Genomic DNA, 15,065 nt, shown 5'->3' on the forward strand with positions numbered 1-15,065 from the left:
CCGAACGTTTGAGGGGGTCCTGAACCCCAACCGCCAAACGGTGCCCGCGGGGCAGCTATGCCCATATTTGGTCCAAATTAGGCCCAATTTAGCCAAATAGCCTGAACATGCCCAAAAACCAGATTTTAGGTGCTCTACTTGTAGCTAGTGGTCCCTTGAACTCGTATATGAATTTTCATTAAGATTGGACAAAAAATGACCGAGTTATGAGCCAAAAACCATATGACCATATTTGGGCATACGCACCAAATTTGATCGATTTTGGCCCATAAATTGGTCAAATATCAATATTTTTGAATGGAAGTTAAGCCTATACTACACATCCTCTATGATTATCAGCTCAGTATCTACCTAACTGTGGATTCTGTGTTCAAATAATCGCAAAAAATAAACAAAATCGTCCATATCTCAGTTTGCGATATTTGCGAAACTGATTTCGCTCAAAACAATAGAATTAGAACTCAATAGGGTTTCAATATTTTTCAGAATCAACGTAGAATCGCATTTCGACCTCAAGTTTTGTATTGGAATTTTGAGTTAGGCCTTTAAAAAACCACAGTTAGGTTGTATCACGTGGTGACCCCCACGGTCGCTTCACTATAGTCTTCGACGATACAGGCGGGTCATACAACGTATGACAACAGTTAGGTAGATACTGAGCTGATAATCATAGAGGATGTGTAGTACTAGTATAGGCTTAACTTCCATATAAAATTGGTTTCATTCAAAAATATTGATAATTGACCAATTTATGGGCCAAAATCGATCAAATTTGGTGCGTTTGCCCAAATATGGTCATATGGTTTTTGGCTCATAACTCGGTCATTTTTTGTCCAATCTTAATGAAAATTCATATACGAGTTCAAGGGACCACTAGCTACCAGTACTTAATTTGTTACTTTGTAGGGTTTCATAGAATCCTCTATCGGGCCATCGAAAAAGTCGACCCCCCGGACAGTGTAGAAACTGTTTTATCACCACTCCAATCAAGCAAAGAGTTTCCATTCCGACGGCTGTATCCTGGAGCTGGAGGCTCGTCCGGAAATGACTTCACAAAGTTCGTTAAAGCTGCTTTGAATTGGATAGGATCCTCGATGGTGTGCATATGTGTCGGGATTACATTCCATAATCGAGGTCCAGTGACTGCAAATGAGTTGTCGTGTAGTGCTTGATTACGTTGACTGCTGGACTTAGCTATACTGGGCACAACTGCTTTTTGACCATGTCTGAGAGTCACCGAGAACTGGATACCAATATCATTAGGGCACTTGCAATGCAGAACTTTCCACATGTTGATGATTAAATACCGTTCTCTTCTTCTTTGCAATGACATCAGATCTAAGTCCTTTAATCTCTGCCAGTAGTTGAGGTGCTGGGTGCCATCTATTTTCGATGTAAACGTACGCTGAATCCCTTCTAGCTGTTGGATGTCCTTGTTCTTAGAGCAATTCCACAGAGGACAGCAATACTCCTCTCGTTAGAAGCAATACTCTCTTCTAACGAGAGACTTGTACAGAGTCATCATGGTGGCTTTGTCTCTCGTTTTGAACGCACTTAGCACCCAAGAAGCAACTTTTCCTGTGCGTTCAGCTATCCTGTTGACGTGTGGGGTCCAGGACAAATCAGCGGAAACTGTCACTCCTAGATCTTTCACCGTTTGAGTGGGGTACAGCATGTTTCCGTTAGACACTTCATATGTTTGAGCTTGGATGGCGAATGGATGATCAAACAAGGAATTCTTTGGACAATGCTTGTGAACAAGAAGCTCAAACTTATCCTCATGAAGGGCCATGTTGTTGCACTTAGCCCAATTAACAACAGAGTTGAGATCATCCTGCAGGACATCTTTGTCGGCCAAACTGTAAATATGCTTAAGAATCCTAGTGTCATCACTTAAATCTGGTTTTTGAGCACCTTAAATCTGGTTTTTGGGCATGTTCAGGCTATTTGGCTAAATTGGGCCTAATTTGGACCAAATATGGGCATGGCTGCCCCGCGGGCACCGTTTGGCGGTTGGGGTCTAGGACCCCCTCAAAAGTTCGGTCACCGGTCCTAGTTTGTTGAAATCTCGAAACCAAGTTTCACAAAAAAATCAGGGTGAACCCGGCGAGATGCGCTACTGTGTCGCGCCGAGCTGCGATGAATTGACATCGTCAATTAACGCATCGCGCTACAAATCAATTACATGACATTACATAATGTTAAGTTGTTTTTGGTGTTTATGTCATATGAAGATAGTTTGTCTGTAAATTTATTTGCAGAATGGAAAGAAAAGGTGATAGAAAGTTTAAATAAAGATATTAGTAAAAATGATATTAGTATTACATTTGACGGCGAATTACGTTAATTTTTCAGGAAATCTGGAGAATAATAATAATAATAATAAGGCCCCCGCTCAGAACACCAGAGCTAGTGAGTACTTGAGTAGTGGGTCCGAGGCTGATACTCGTGGTCAGCACCCCCGGGGTCGGTAACGGCAGCAGTCCATTGGATGGCTGCCGGCTAGAGCTACTCACTCCCTGGCATTGCCAGATGTCTTCTTCCTGAGGTTCAGTTATAGCACAAAGTTTAAACTATTAACACTGTTAGTTCCCCCGTTACTAGTCCAAGTAACGGGCTAGAACTTGATCAAACAGCTGGTGAAACACCTGTAGACCACCAGAACCTCAGGCTCTTATGTCCCTTCTCAACATCACTTAATGTTACCATGAGATTTTGTACTTGCTTAATATTCATGTTTAGGAGGGAAAAAAGAAAAGAAAATTACAAAAAAAGTTAAAAAGAAAAAAAAAAGAAAAAAAAAAGCACAAAATGGAAAAACCAAGAAAAATATCTGTAACTGAGAAAGCATTATTTTAAGATAATATATCCCCTGATTTTTATTCCATATCATAGCAGCACAGACTGCTGGTACTGAAAGAATATCATTCCTTTGGAAATATTACTATCTATAATGTTACTATACTCGAGTAATTATAACATTGTAATCATTTTATATTTCATTGTATTGTTTGTTAATTGTCCCCCGGTTAATTCCCTTTCTTGCCTCTCGTTGGTTAAATTCTTGTATCCTTCTGCTCTAGCTCTTGGTTTGTTGACTAGGTGCAATTGACACCTAGTGGTTTTCTTATCGGGCATGGACTGACCCGCAGAAGTCCCCCAATCTTAAGTTGTGGACTCGTGACAAAAGGATGCATGGCCATGGGTTAAATGGTTACTAACGAGTCTACTACCCAGGAGGTAGCTACCTGGGGAGCTGGGCGACGCGGGGCAACGCTCAGTGCTCTGTTTTCCCTGCCAACTCTCTAGGGGGTATACTAAGTCCCCCAGTTATGATATGAATTCTCTCTCAAATTTTTCAAACTCTCCTACTCTCCCTACTAATGGGTCAGAGCAGGATCAACAACCTAACATCATCCCTCCAGCTCGACGTGAGAGGAAGGCTCGCACGGAGACTTCCACTCGGCACACGTGGAGCAAGGAGGACAACATACAGCTCATGACGCTGTATTACCAGAGCCAACCATCCCGCTCTGGTTACAGGAGAAGACTCCGATCACTGTGGGATGATGCCGGACTCTTCACTTGTACGGAACAAAGATTGGCAGACCAAGCAAGGTCTATCAGAAATAATAATCTCCTTTCAGACATAGAACTACTGGAGATTCGAGGTACTCTTCCACCTAGCGTAGTGGAAGAGGCTCCAACAACGACAACTCAAGCTTTACCCACAGTCTCCCAAGCAATCAGGACGTTGAGGGATGCAACTATCCCAACTGTCGCCGCCGAAGAACTCACCCCCACCACAACGGTACCTGATTTTGACAAGGAGGCAATCATTGAACGGCTAAAAAGGCTCCTAGAAGACCCTTCAGTGATAGAAACCAAGCCCCTGAGACATGTGAACAGAAAGAAGCTTATGGAGGAAACATCTCTCATCAACTCATGTATAGCAGAGATTCCAACTTCTTCAATCACTGAAACCAACACCCTATTGCTTGCAGGGGCACATTTAGTCAGCGAAAGACTTGGTGAAAAACCTGCAAATAAGAATACAGGGAAACGGAAAACTCCACTATGGAAAAGAAGAATCGAAGATAAGATTACCCAGGTTAGGAAAGACATCTCCTACCTTGAGGAGAAGAAGAAAGGTACTACCCTTAAACAAAAAATACTAGAAGGGCTCAACAGACGTCACCCTCTGTTGAAGAAAAAGGGTATACCATGCATCATTGAGGAGCTCAAGCAACGTCTTCGCGCAAAAGCAGCTAAGATAAAGAGATTTAATAAAAGATGCGAACGATACCACCAGAACAAGTTGTTTGGAAACAACCAGAGGCAGTTCTACAGAAACCTTCAAACAAACCCTGAAGAACAGGATATCTCCCACCCTGAGGCTGACAAGGATTCTTGTCTGAAGTTCTGGAAGAACATATGGGAGCAGCCGGTTGAACACAACAGTGATGCTGAATGGTTACCGGATGTCAGAACAGCACTAGCCTCAGCAGATGAACAGAGACAGTTTGTTATAACTAACACCCTGGTTGCAGATAGAGTGAAGAAAATGACTAATTGGTCCTCTCCTGGTACAGACGGACTGCATGCTTATTGGATAAAGCACTTTAAAGAACTCCACAATAGGATTGCAGATCAACTTATGAATTGCCTAACCAACGCTGATATCCCAGACTGGATGACATTGGGACGCACGTACCTGCTCATCAAGGACCACTCGAAAGGACCCATCCCAGGCAATTTCAGACCGATTACTTGCTTATCAGCTATGTGGAAACTGTTCACTGGTCTAATCTCAGATTCCATTTACCACCATTTAGACCAGCAAAAGCTCCTCCCCCCTGAGCAGAAAGGGTGCAAGAAGAAGAGTAGAGGATGTAAAGAACAGTTAATGATAGACAAACTCATCCTGAAGAACTGTAAACGAAGGAAGCGGAACCTGAACATGACGTTTATAGACTACAAGAAGGCGTATGATAGCGTCCCACACTCCTGGATTCTATCTTGTTTGACCATGTGTGGCATCTCTTCATGCATCATAGACCTGTTTGAAGCCTCCTTCAAACAATCGTATGTTAACCTGATGCTTGGTAAAGTTTCCCTTGGGAGAATTAAAATTAATAGAGGTCTATTCCAAGGAGACTCAGTCTCACCTATCCACTTTATCATTAGTCTTATACCCCTGTCCATTCTTTTGAATAAGCATGACATAGGATACTCTCTGGAGAGAGGAGGTCAACCGAAAGTGTCGCATAGGCTATATATGGACGACCTCAAGTTGTATGCCGAGAGTGAAGACGAAATGCACACACTGGTTAATACCACAGCAGAGTTCAGCAGTGACATAAAAATGGAATTTGGGCTAGAGAAATGTGCCGTGGTGAAGGTGAAGAAGGGAGCAAGAGCCGTTTTTGAAGGCATCTCCCTACCCACAGGTGAACAGATCCATGAGTTGGAGGACGACGGCTATAAGTATCTCGGAATACTAGAAGCTAATGATATACTACACAAAGAGATGAAAGCACTGGTTACAAAAGAGTATATCAGAAGAGTTAAAAAGGTTTTGAAATCCCAGCTTCATGGCAGGAATAGTATACAAGCGATTAACACCTGGGCTGTACCTGTGATAAGATATGGAGCTGGAATTCTCTCATGGAATGCTGGGGAGACCAAAGCCTTAGATGTCAAGACCCGGAAACTGATGAGGATACATGGAGCTCACCACCCCCAAGGAGATGTTGATCGGTTATACGTCAGCCGTCAACTGGGTGGCCGTGGGCTACATAGTATAGAGGAAGTCGTAAAGAGAGAGGAGAATGCACTCACCACTTATGTGATGAAGAGTAGAGACCCAGAACTGATTGCTCTGAAGGACTACTTTGTCAAAGACAAAATACTCTTGGGTGAAGAGATAGAGAAAGATATTGACCGAACACAACGCGAGGAAATCCGCAAGGAGAAATGGACTGCTAAAGTGATGCACGGACAGTTCCCAAGGCAGATGATGGGTACAGCAGACCCGTTAACCTCTTGGAACTGGCTCACCCAACAAGATTTGAAGAAGGAGACAGAAGGATTGTTGATAGCAGCCCAAGACCAAGCACTTAGGACTAATTACGTGAAGCACAGGATTGACAAAACACCTGGCTCTTCTCCCCTCTGCAGACTCTGCAGAAATCATTACGAGACAATAGACCACATACTGAATGGGTGCCCAAAACTTTCACAGACAGAATATAAGTGTCGGCATGACAAAGTAGCTGCCGCATTGCACTGGAGTCTGTGCAAGGAATACGGCTTCCCACGCAGTAAAAGGTGGTACGAACACCGGGCAGAGAAGGTGCTGGAGAACGGACAAGTCAAGATATTGTGGGACTTCCATGTCCAGTCGGACCACGTTATCGAACACTGTAGACCGGATCTCCTCCTGGTAGACAAGGTAACCAACGCAGCAACCATCATTGACGTTGCAGTCCCAGGAGATACCCGGATCTTGGATAGAGAACAAGAAAAGATTCTGAAATATCAAGACCTGAAAAGAGAAATTAAGAAGAACTGGAATTTACGAAAGGTCACAATCGTCCCTGTGGTGATAGGCGCATTAGGAACTATCACCATAAACTTTCGTAAACACCTCGACGCAGTCCACTGCAATCTGAGCATCTCTAATCTCCAGAAGACAGCTCTGCTTGGATCAGCCAGGATTCTCAGGATGGTCTTAGACATATAATATATTTGAGTGTATAATACACTGTAAATACTCTTTTTTTAAGTTTAATTTTCACTGGGTACTCTAATAAACACTTTTTACCTGGTCCTCTTATTTTTCTTCCCTTGCTATGCAAGCCCTGTCTCTTGTTTATACAATTTTTAACTCGTATATTGGGTAGATTGAGTATTTATTATGGATTTTATATTGTTGTTAGCCCTGCTGATTTATGTATTAGTAATGATTACCTATCTGATGGACTACGGTATATACAGTTGATGGTAGTTTTCTCTTATTTTTCTTCTCTTGCTCTGCAAGCCCTGATTCTTGTATAAACATATTGTTTGATATATTGTATATTCTTGTATTGATTGTGGTATTTTGTGTGCCAGATTCAGCAATGGGTTCTTGCTGAATCACTGTATATTACACTCTGTGACTAGTCCCTTTGATCCATCTCTTGCCCTGCAAGCCCTGTTTCTTGTCTATACAGCATATAATTATCATGTATCACATTGTAGTATGTAATAAACATTTGTAGTAGTGTAGGATTGTGTGAATTTCTTTTTGCTATGTTTTTTAATATTTATTTGTATAATTTGTGAGTATTTCTCCCGCTTTTCTTCCCTTGCGCAGCAAGCCCTGTCTCTTGTAAAAACAACCTTGAAAGTTTTGTAGATACATATAGTTTCTACACCTTTATCCTCTGGTCCCTAGGGTCAGCTGATCCCGGGCCAGAGGAAAACTACCGACTGCCAAGGTCTGACGCCTAGGCAGTCGAGACCTCTTATTGAGACCCTTTATAATAATAATAACAAAGTATTTATATCCCGCTCATATTAGCAACTAGTAACCAAGAATGGTACTAGCTACTAATGTCAGAGCGGCTGTCCAAACAAAATTCTCCAACAAAACATTCTCATTTTCCTTTAAACTGCTTATTAGTAACACTAACGTCTAAAAAACTATAATATACGACAGACATGGTGGTACAATCAGACATCAGATGGAATATACTATAAGAGAAAAATAATAATCTCGACACATAATGGTTACCTTTATTTATTCAAAAGAATTTAATTAAATGAACTTCATTATACACTCTTCTTTATTTGTAGATCAAAACAACAAACACAAACTGTGGCCTGCATCCCCGACAATACCACACAATCAATTAATGAGTTGCTCAAGGTAGTAGACCAGGCCGACGGATCCCCAGTCCGATTTCCCTGAGTATTGTCGCACCCAATTAAGGGAACTCGCACACTACATCACCCTGTACCCAACAGCTTGCAAGCAAGCTGCCGTTCACCCACCGGTTCACTGAGGTACAGGTAGATTGCCGAAGCATGTGCTACCAACTCTGCAATCATGTGGTACCGGCCAAGGATACAGGTTATAAAAATAGAAAATAAAAACAAGCCAGGGCATGGCAAATGGCAGTCTAGTCTCTCCGGACTCCGTGTAAGTGTAACTATACACAAAACTCATGGCAGTTAAAAAATCCCATGGAATAATCTACAAACTAAGGCCAGGTTCTAGGAACTTTCTAAAAAAGAACACAAATATAAATACGACTAGGTATGTTCTAAATGATTGAAAAAATGGGTTTTTAAAGCCCGTTTAAAAGTATCAATGTTGTTGGCCTTTCTTACCGTATACGGTAGCAAGTTCCAGAGTTTTGGGGCTGCGTTGCTAAACCTCCTATCACCTAGCCTGATTTTACTGGGTCTACTAACCCTAAACCTTAAGTCATCACCAGACAGTTGCCGTGTTTTAGAATATGCTGCCTGGGAGTCAATCTGAAGAAGATCAGACAGATATGGTGGTGCTTGGCTGTACATAACCTTATACGCCAGAAGACAAATCTTGAAACTTATTCGTTCTTCAATGGGGAGAATGTGTGCTTTTTTGTAGTATTCAAGAAGATCTACATCACGGTCATCGATGTTATAAATGAATCGTATTCCAGCATTCAGTACATATTTGAGCTTTTTCAGTGACTTCATCGGTAGGCAAACATACAGTGCATTACAGTAGTCAAGCTTTGATATAACCAGTTGCTTCACTAGCATAACTTTTAAACTTTCATCAAGATAACATCGTATTCTCTTCAGATTGGTTAATGCCCACATTGACTTCTGTTTAACACTGTTTAGCTGTCTTTCCATGGTAAGAGCTGGGTCTAGTTTGACTCCTAAACTCTTCCAATTGTCACCGACACATTCTGTTGGCATCACTTCCGTACTCCCAAAATTAACAGAAATTTGATGCTGTCCAAATTCTCTAAGAACCAAAGGCTTCCCAATGACTAGTAGCTCTGTTTTTGACTCATTAAGTTTCATATAATTTTCAAGCATCCAGGCCCTTATTTCGTCAAGGCAGGCATTGATCTTAATTTTCATTTCACTTATTTCTCCAGGTATTAGGGGTTCAAAAGAAATGTAGAGCTGCGAGTCATCTGCATATAGCTGAATACGAATCCCATATTTAGCAGCTATCTTCTGAAGTTGTTTGATGTACAGGATGAACAGAATCGGTCCAAGCAAAGATTCCTGAGGCACTCCAAAAAGAAGACACATTACATCAGATAGCTCCTGACCAACTTTGACATTGAACGATCTTGCATGAAGATAATCCTCAAACCAGCTGTTAGCTTTACCTGAGATTCCAAAATCAGCTAAGAGTTTTCTGATAAGTATCTTATGATCTATTGTGTCGAAAGCTGCTGAAAGGTCTAGCAGGACCAGTGTCACAATTCTACCCTGCTCGATTTCCCCAAGAATGTCATTTTCACTAATAAAGTCTCACAGCTATGTTTTGGTCTATAACCAGACTGAACTGGACAATGAAGATTTTCTGCATCCAAGTATTCATTGAGTTGACTGAGTATGTACTTTTCAAGGATCTTGGACATAACCGGGAGATTTGAAACTGGTCTATAGTTTTTTAGACAGTCAGGATCTGCTCCATCCTTTTTGAGGGTGGGTCTGACCACTGCTCTCTTAAGATCTGATGGAAACTTAGCAGTTTCAATGGAAAGGTTGACGATGTAGCAGAGAAATGGTGCTAGTTCTTTAATGCAGTGTTTCAGGAGAAACATGGGTATTGGATCTAAGTCACAGAACTTATTTGACATACTTTTCACCAGGGTTTCCATCTCGGACACTTCTACTGCTTTAAAAGTCTCTAACTTTGACTCTTTTTTATCATCTCTTGGGTTTTCCTGGGGTTCAGCCGGTACATCACGAAGGTTTTCAATTGAGGACCGAATGTTTTCCACTTTTCCAGAAAAGAAAGCTTTGAGATCATCTGCAACTTCCTTGGGATTTCCAGATGGCATACTTGTCTGAGAATTACCCAACAAGCGATTGACTTTCTTGTAAAGGGATTTAATATCACCTGATGAAGCTGTGATAGAATTTCTATAGTATCCCTTTCTTTTTTCAAACTCCATACCCTGAAATTTATCCCGAAGTCCTACGTACGCTGATTTAAGTCCTTTTCCAGACCTCCAAGCTCTCTCTGCTCTTCTTCTCTTTCTTCTCACTTCTCTCAGCTCTTCATCAATCCAAGGCGTTTCATTAGCTTTCACTTTCCTGTCCACTTCTGGGCAGTGGGTTTCCATAAGGCTCGAAAGAACCTCATTGTACTGTGTAACAGCTTCGTCTAGTGACCAGTCAAAGTTTCCTTGGCACAGAGATGAGTTCTTCAAACTTTCTCTAAAAATGTTTTTGTCAAGATCTTTAAAATTTCGGTAGTTAACCTTTTTCCAAATCGTCTTGGGTTTCTTACAGCAGTGATACCCTAAATCAAAATGAACCAGAAAGTGGTCGGAGGATGTTCCTGATTTGGTCACAGAAACTGGGCCCATTCTGGACCTAAGGTTTTCTGTAGAGAGTATAAGGTCAATTGTACCACCTTGTTCATGCGTTGGTACAATATAAATAGGCATGATTTGATAAAGGTCATAGTCTTGTAGAAGTCTTACCAATTTCATAGGGTACAAATCATTAGGACGCTCCATGTGAATGTTGAAATCTCCCATCAGAAGAGGGATACCAGTCTTGGTACTTAAGTCATCTAGGTAGCTCTCGAACTCCTCTAGAAACATACATTCCGTGTATCTAGCTTTCTTTGTATAAGGAGGCCTGTATATGTTCACAAGGCGAATCGAATCTGTCTCAGTCTCAGATTGGAGCAAAGCTTCCATAACCTGGAACGTTTTGTACTTAGTTACCTTTTCATTAACTTTTAAGGTTATTTCTGGTCTGTAAAGGAAAGCAATACCTCCTCCACCTCTGTGTTTTCTAGGATTTGATAGTATCTCCCAGCCATAACTCTTGATCTCTTGAATCTTTACACTATCTGCCTCCTTAAGAAACGTTTCCTGGACAAAGCAAACATCACATTTCTGATCATTGAGGTGCTCCATCACTCCCACTGTCTTATTTACAAGCGATCTGACATTAAAGGTTCAAACCCTTAGGTTTTTGTTCTCTTTGTCATGAGCTCCTTTACCCTGATTTGGTAGGAGTTTTTTGCATCACTTGATGAGTGAGTTCTGGACATGACCCACAGTTTTTCTCTGACATAAAACGGACAAAGAGTGTCTGAAGCCTTGTGTCTTGGATCAGATTTCTCTGATCGATTCTTGCTATGTGAACAGTTTGTGCATCGTATGTCCCCTGTCTGTTTCTCTTTCTTCTTAATACAGTCCTTCGATTTGTGGCTTCCTGCACAGTAGAAACATGTTGGGTCTGAGTCTTTGGACTTGCAGTATATGGATCCACTTGTATGACCAAAACCTTGACAGTGATAACACTGTATAACGTGATACCTGTCTCTGACAGGGTACATTTCCAATCCCAGACAGATCCTGTTTCCAGCCTTTTTGATAACTTCCCTTATAGCCGGTGAAACCTGCAAAACGGCAAACCTATCCTTGTCATCCATAAAGACAGCCTTGAACTCATCACCATTATCCATCAGGGTCTTGATAGTGTCATTCTTCTTCAGGACACCCTCCACTAGCTCTTCTTTCGTCTTTATGTCTGCATCAAGGCCTGAGATAGTTATCTTTGGATTAAGCTTCCTCAGTTCTTCCGACTTAGATGTGACATTATATTTGGATTTAAGCGCTTCTTCTGCATGACCTAGATCCTCTTTGGATTTGAACACCAGTCTGGCAACACCTTCAGTTTTAGGGGGATTAGCCCTAACTACAGGAATATTGCTCAGTTTTCGCTTAAGATCCTTTTTCACAACTGTTGTCCATTCTTCACCCGAGATTTTATTATCTCCATCAGGTCCCAAGTCCTCAGACTTCTTTTCAACCACTAGAGTGTGCCTGACCTTCTCAGTATGCATAGACTTCACATCAGAATAACCTGACTGAGCTGTTGCCAAGCTCTCCTGAATAATATGTGGCAGTGTAGAAGCTAGTTCCTCTCTTACAATAGCTAAAACCTGTGCATGTGTACTGGATTCTTGTGGGCAAGACAGAGCTTCGATTGCTTTTTCAGCTAAATTGTACGCCATTTTTAGGGACTGCCAAATGCCCTCCTTTGTATTAGTACACTTTTTAACATCATCACACTCAGATATTCTTACCTTAAGGGAGGAGTTGATTTTCTCCAACTCTATCTCCAGTTTCTTCTTCAACTTCATATCCGCCATAATACCCTGTCAAGTACTGAGGACCAGACTCGGATTTCCAAACTCTTTAGTTCTGAGAAAAACTATACAGTAGTATTGAAGTAAGATTCCAAATCCTCAAATTATTTGTTATATAGTAGTGTTGAAAGTATTAAAAGAATATTATTATTGGCGGGATATTCAGTCTAAATTGGTCATGTGTCCTGTAGATAAAGCACACTTATCTTTAGTATTCCGATTTAGGATATTATTATTAGCGCTTGGTATTATATGTTATGACTTCTGGTGCATAGCAGGAAATTGTTAGGGTTGCAGATTTTTCCTTTGGGACCAAGAACTAACTGATCTCATAAAAATGAGCCAGATATCAGGGTCCAGCCTGAAATTGTTAAGCGGTCAGAACAGCTGATCAGTATCATGTTGGAGACTAGCGAGTGCCTCAAGACGGAGGTGCTTGTACTCTCGAGCTCTACCGCTGTTCGTCAGCTTTTGATGAAAACAGATTGATACCCGCAAAAATATATCAATCTGTCATGATCTATCCAATGATGAGCGTGTCATGAGAGTTGATCAGGAAGCATCTAATTGCTGAATTGAAGAATAAGAGGGCCGACTCACCTCCACCATGACATCTTCTGGTTCGGCAAACTCAGTAGTCGTGAAAGAGATACCAAATGAATTATTGACAATATCTGGAACATTTGACAGCGGTTTTATTATTTGAGAATTTTAAATAAGTTTTCGTATGTTATCGTTAATCTGGGGACACAATATAATTACTTAAGTCTAAGATACTACATATTACTATATTAATTGATTGTTTTTAACCATCATTTTGTCACATTTTTATTTATATATAAACAAAAGCTCTAAGAAACAGATAGTAAACAAAGTAAACATTTCTGTCCCCTAATCTTTCTCAAACAAAAGTCATGCAATTTGCATACTTCTCCATTTAACTCTATTCTGAGCAATTAACGTTAAATAGTCCAAATCACATAAATTATTTAACGATAATTTTCGGACACTAAGGTCGTGTAGAATCAGTGAGAAAAGGTTTGACTGCGGTCTTCCACGCCGCCCTTGAAGCTGTAAGGTGTTGACAGCAAAAACAAGCGACGAATAGGCTGGGCCATCTGTAGGCCCACGCAGTACATGTCCGAGCATCCTCCACCGACTACGAGCCACTTTAGCTGACAATGGTTCACTATTGCAGCGTTTATACAAGTTCTTGTTGGAGATGATGTGAGGGTATTTGTAATTCAAAATTGATCGCAGATGACGTCTGTGAGCAATATCTAGTTTTTCCAATACTGATTTAGGGGCAGCCCAGCAAGATGAATTGTACATTAAAACGGATACTACCAGAGCCTCATACAACAGAAGCCTCTTGCTCAGAGGGATCTTATGGTTCCAAGCTTTCTTGTATTTGTTAAACGCGGCATATCCCAGACATATCCTTCTAGAGATGTCCTCCTTACTACAAAGCATGGAGCCAAGCGTGATACTCTTTCTCCAGAGCTCGTTCCCTGCAATTGGCTTACCCTGATCGTCTTTAGCTCCCTTTTCAGCTAAGTACACATGAGTGAAATCAGTTTTGTCTTCGTTAACGAAGAGATTCCAATCTTTAAGGACTTCTGTTGCAATAGGCAACAGCTCCCTCAAATTGTCTTCATCTTCATCATTGAAGTCGATATCATCAGCATACTCACTGTCAAGTGGAAGACCAATATCGGTGATAGGTGGGTTAGGCCTATTCGTTGCAGTTTCAAGCCTGTTACGGAGGTCACGCAAGGCACCCGCTAAGACAAGTGTGAACAAGCATCCAGACAGACAGTCACCTTGGAATGCACCGAGAAAACTCTGGAATTCAGCAGACAGTGTACCGTTGATGTTGACTTTGAGCTTGGTTTTGGAAAGCAAAAGTCTTACCAAACGGACTTCGTCATCATCACAGCCACACTCAACAAGAAGATCGAGGATGGTAGATCGTCGTATAGTGTCAAAGGCACTAGACATGTCGATCCCCATACGATGGTATTCCCACCTCTTCCTCTGGACAACTGATAACATCACACGCTGGCACCATACAATGTCAGCACATGATCTACCCTGCTTGTAAGCACATTGCCATGGACCAGTGAAGGCATTGACTTTATTCTCAATTCTCTTCAAGGTTGCCATTGAAAGAATCTTTCTAACAGCATTTGAGAGAGTGAGGGGTCGTAGATTCTTCACTGGACCAATGGGCTTATTTGGCTTCTGTAAGGGGGTAATGTTTGCCTGTCCAATGGGGTCAAGGTAGGAATTGGTCTCGAAGCTTCTATTGATAATGTCTGCAAAACGTCTGTGTACTGATCCAGTAGAATACTTGAGAAGCTCATTAGGAATCCCATCTGGGCCGTTAGCCGTTGCAAGGTTGTGGAATGTAAATGATATGGGTGATGCTTTAGATGAGTTTAGATACAACGAACACATCGACGAGATCTTGCAGCGACGAGATTCAGATCTCGTCAGCTCTTTATCTTAATCTTATAATAGTGTTAAATTCTGTTGTAAAGTTGCATGACGTGGCGACTGGCAAAATTATGAGTGGGGCGGAGACCGGAGTGTCAAATTGCAGGCAAAATTGAACTATTAGTACTAGTAGACCTTGGGCATAACATTTATTCTATACGAATAC

General features: G+C 41.4%; 2 protein-coding genes across 2 annotated transcripts; one reads left to right on the forward strand and one right to left on the reverse strand.

Annotated features, from left to right (window-relative positions):
• The first annotated feature begins 3,337 nt into the window (after nucleotides 1–3,337).
• LOC134826799 (uncharacterized) lies at nucleotides 3,338–6,745 on the forward strand. The gene has a single exon (XM_063839296.1). It carries the CDS (start codon nucleotides 3,338–3,340, stop codon nucleotides 6,743–6,745), a length of 3,408 nt encoding a protein of 1,135 aa, XP_063695366.1.
• A 6,004-nt stretch (nucleotides 6,746–12,749) lies between these two features.
• On the reverse strand, nucleotides 12,750–14,455 carry LOC134826800 (uncharacterized). The gene is made up of 4 exons (XM_063839298.1): nucleotides 13,748–14,455; nucleotides 13,330–13,348; nucleotides 13,001–13,074; nucleotides 12,750–12,761 (listed from the first exon to the last, which is right to left on the reverse strand). The coding sequence occupies exons 1-4, from the start codon at nucleotides 14,453–14,455 to the stop codon at nucleotides 12,750–12,752; spliced, it is 813 nt and encodes a 270-aa protein (XP_063695368.1).
• Between the last annotated feature and the right edge of the window lie 610 nt (nucleotides 14,456–15,065).

The sequence above is a fragment of the Bolinopsis microptera genome, chromosome 2 (assembly GCF_026151205.1).
Source record: "Bolinopsis microptera isolate Bmic1 chromosome 2, MBARI_Bmic_1.0, whole genome shotgun sequence".
Taxonomy (NCBI): domain Eukaryota; kingdom Metazoa; phylum Ctenophora; class Tentaculata; order Lobata; family Bolinopsidae; genus Bolinopsis; species Bolinopsis microptera.

Bases quoted from the DNA above. Each gene is read 5' to 3' on its own strand.
- LOC134826799 (XM_063839296.1), top strand. From the start codon at position 3,338: ATGAATTCTCTCTCAAATTTTTCAAACTCTCCTACTCTCCCTACTAAT.
- LOC134826800 (XM_063839298.1), bottom strand. From the start codon at position 14,455: ATGTTATCAGTTGTCCAGAGGAAGAGGTGGGAATACCATCGTATGGGG.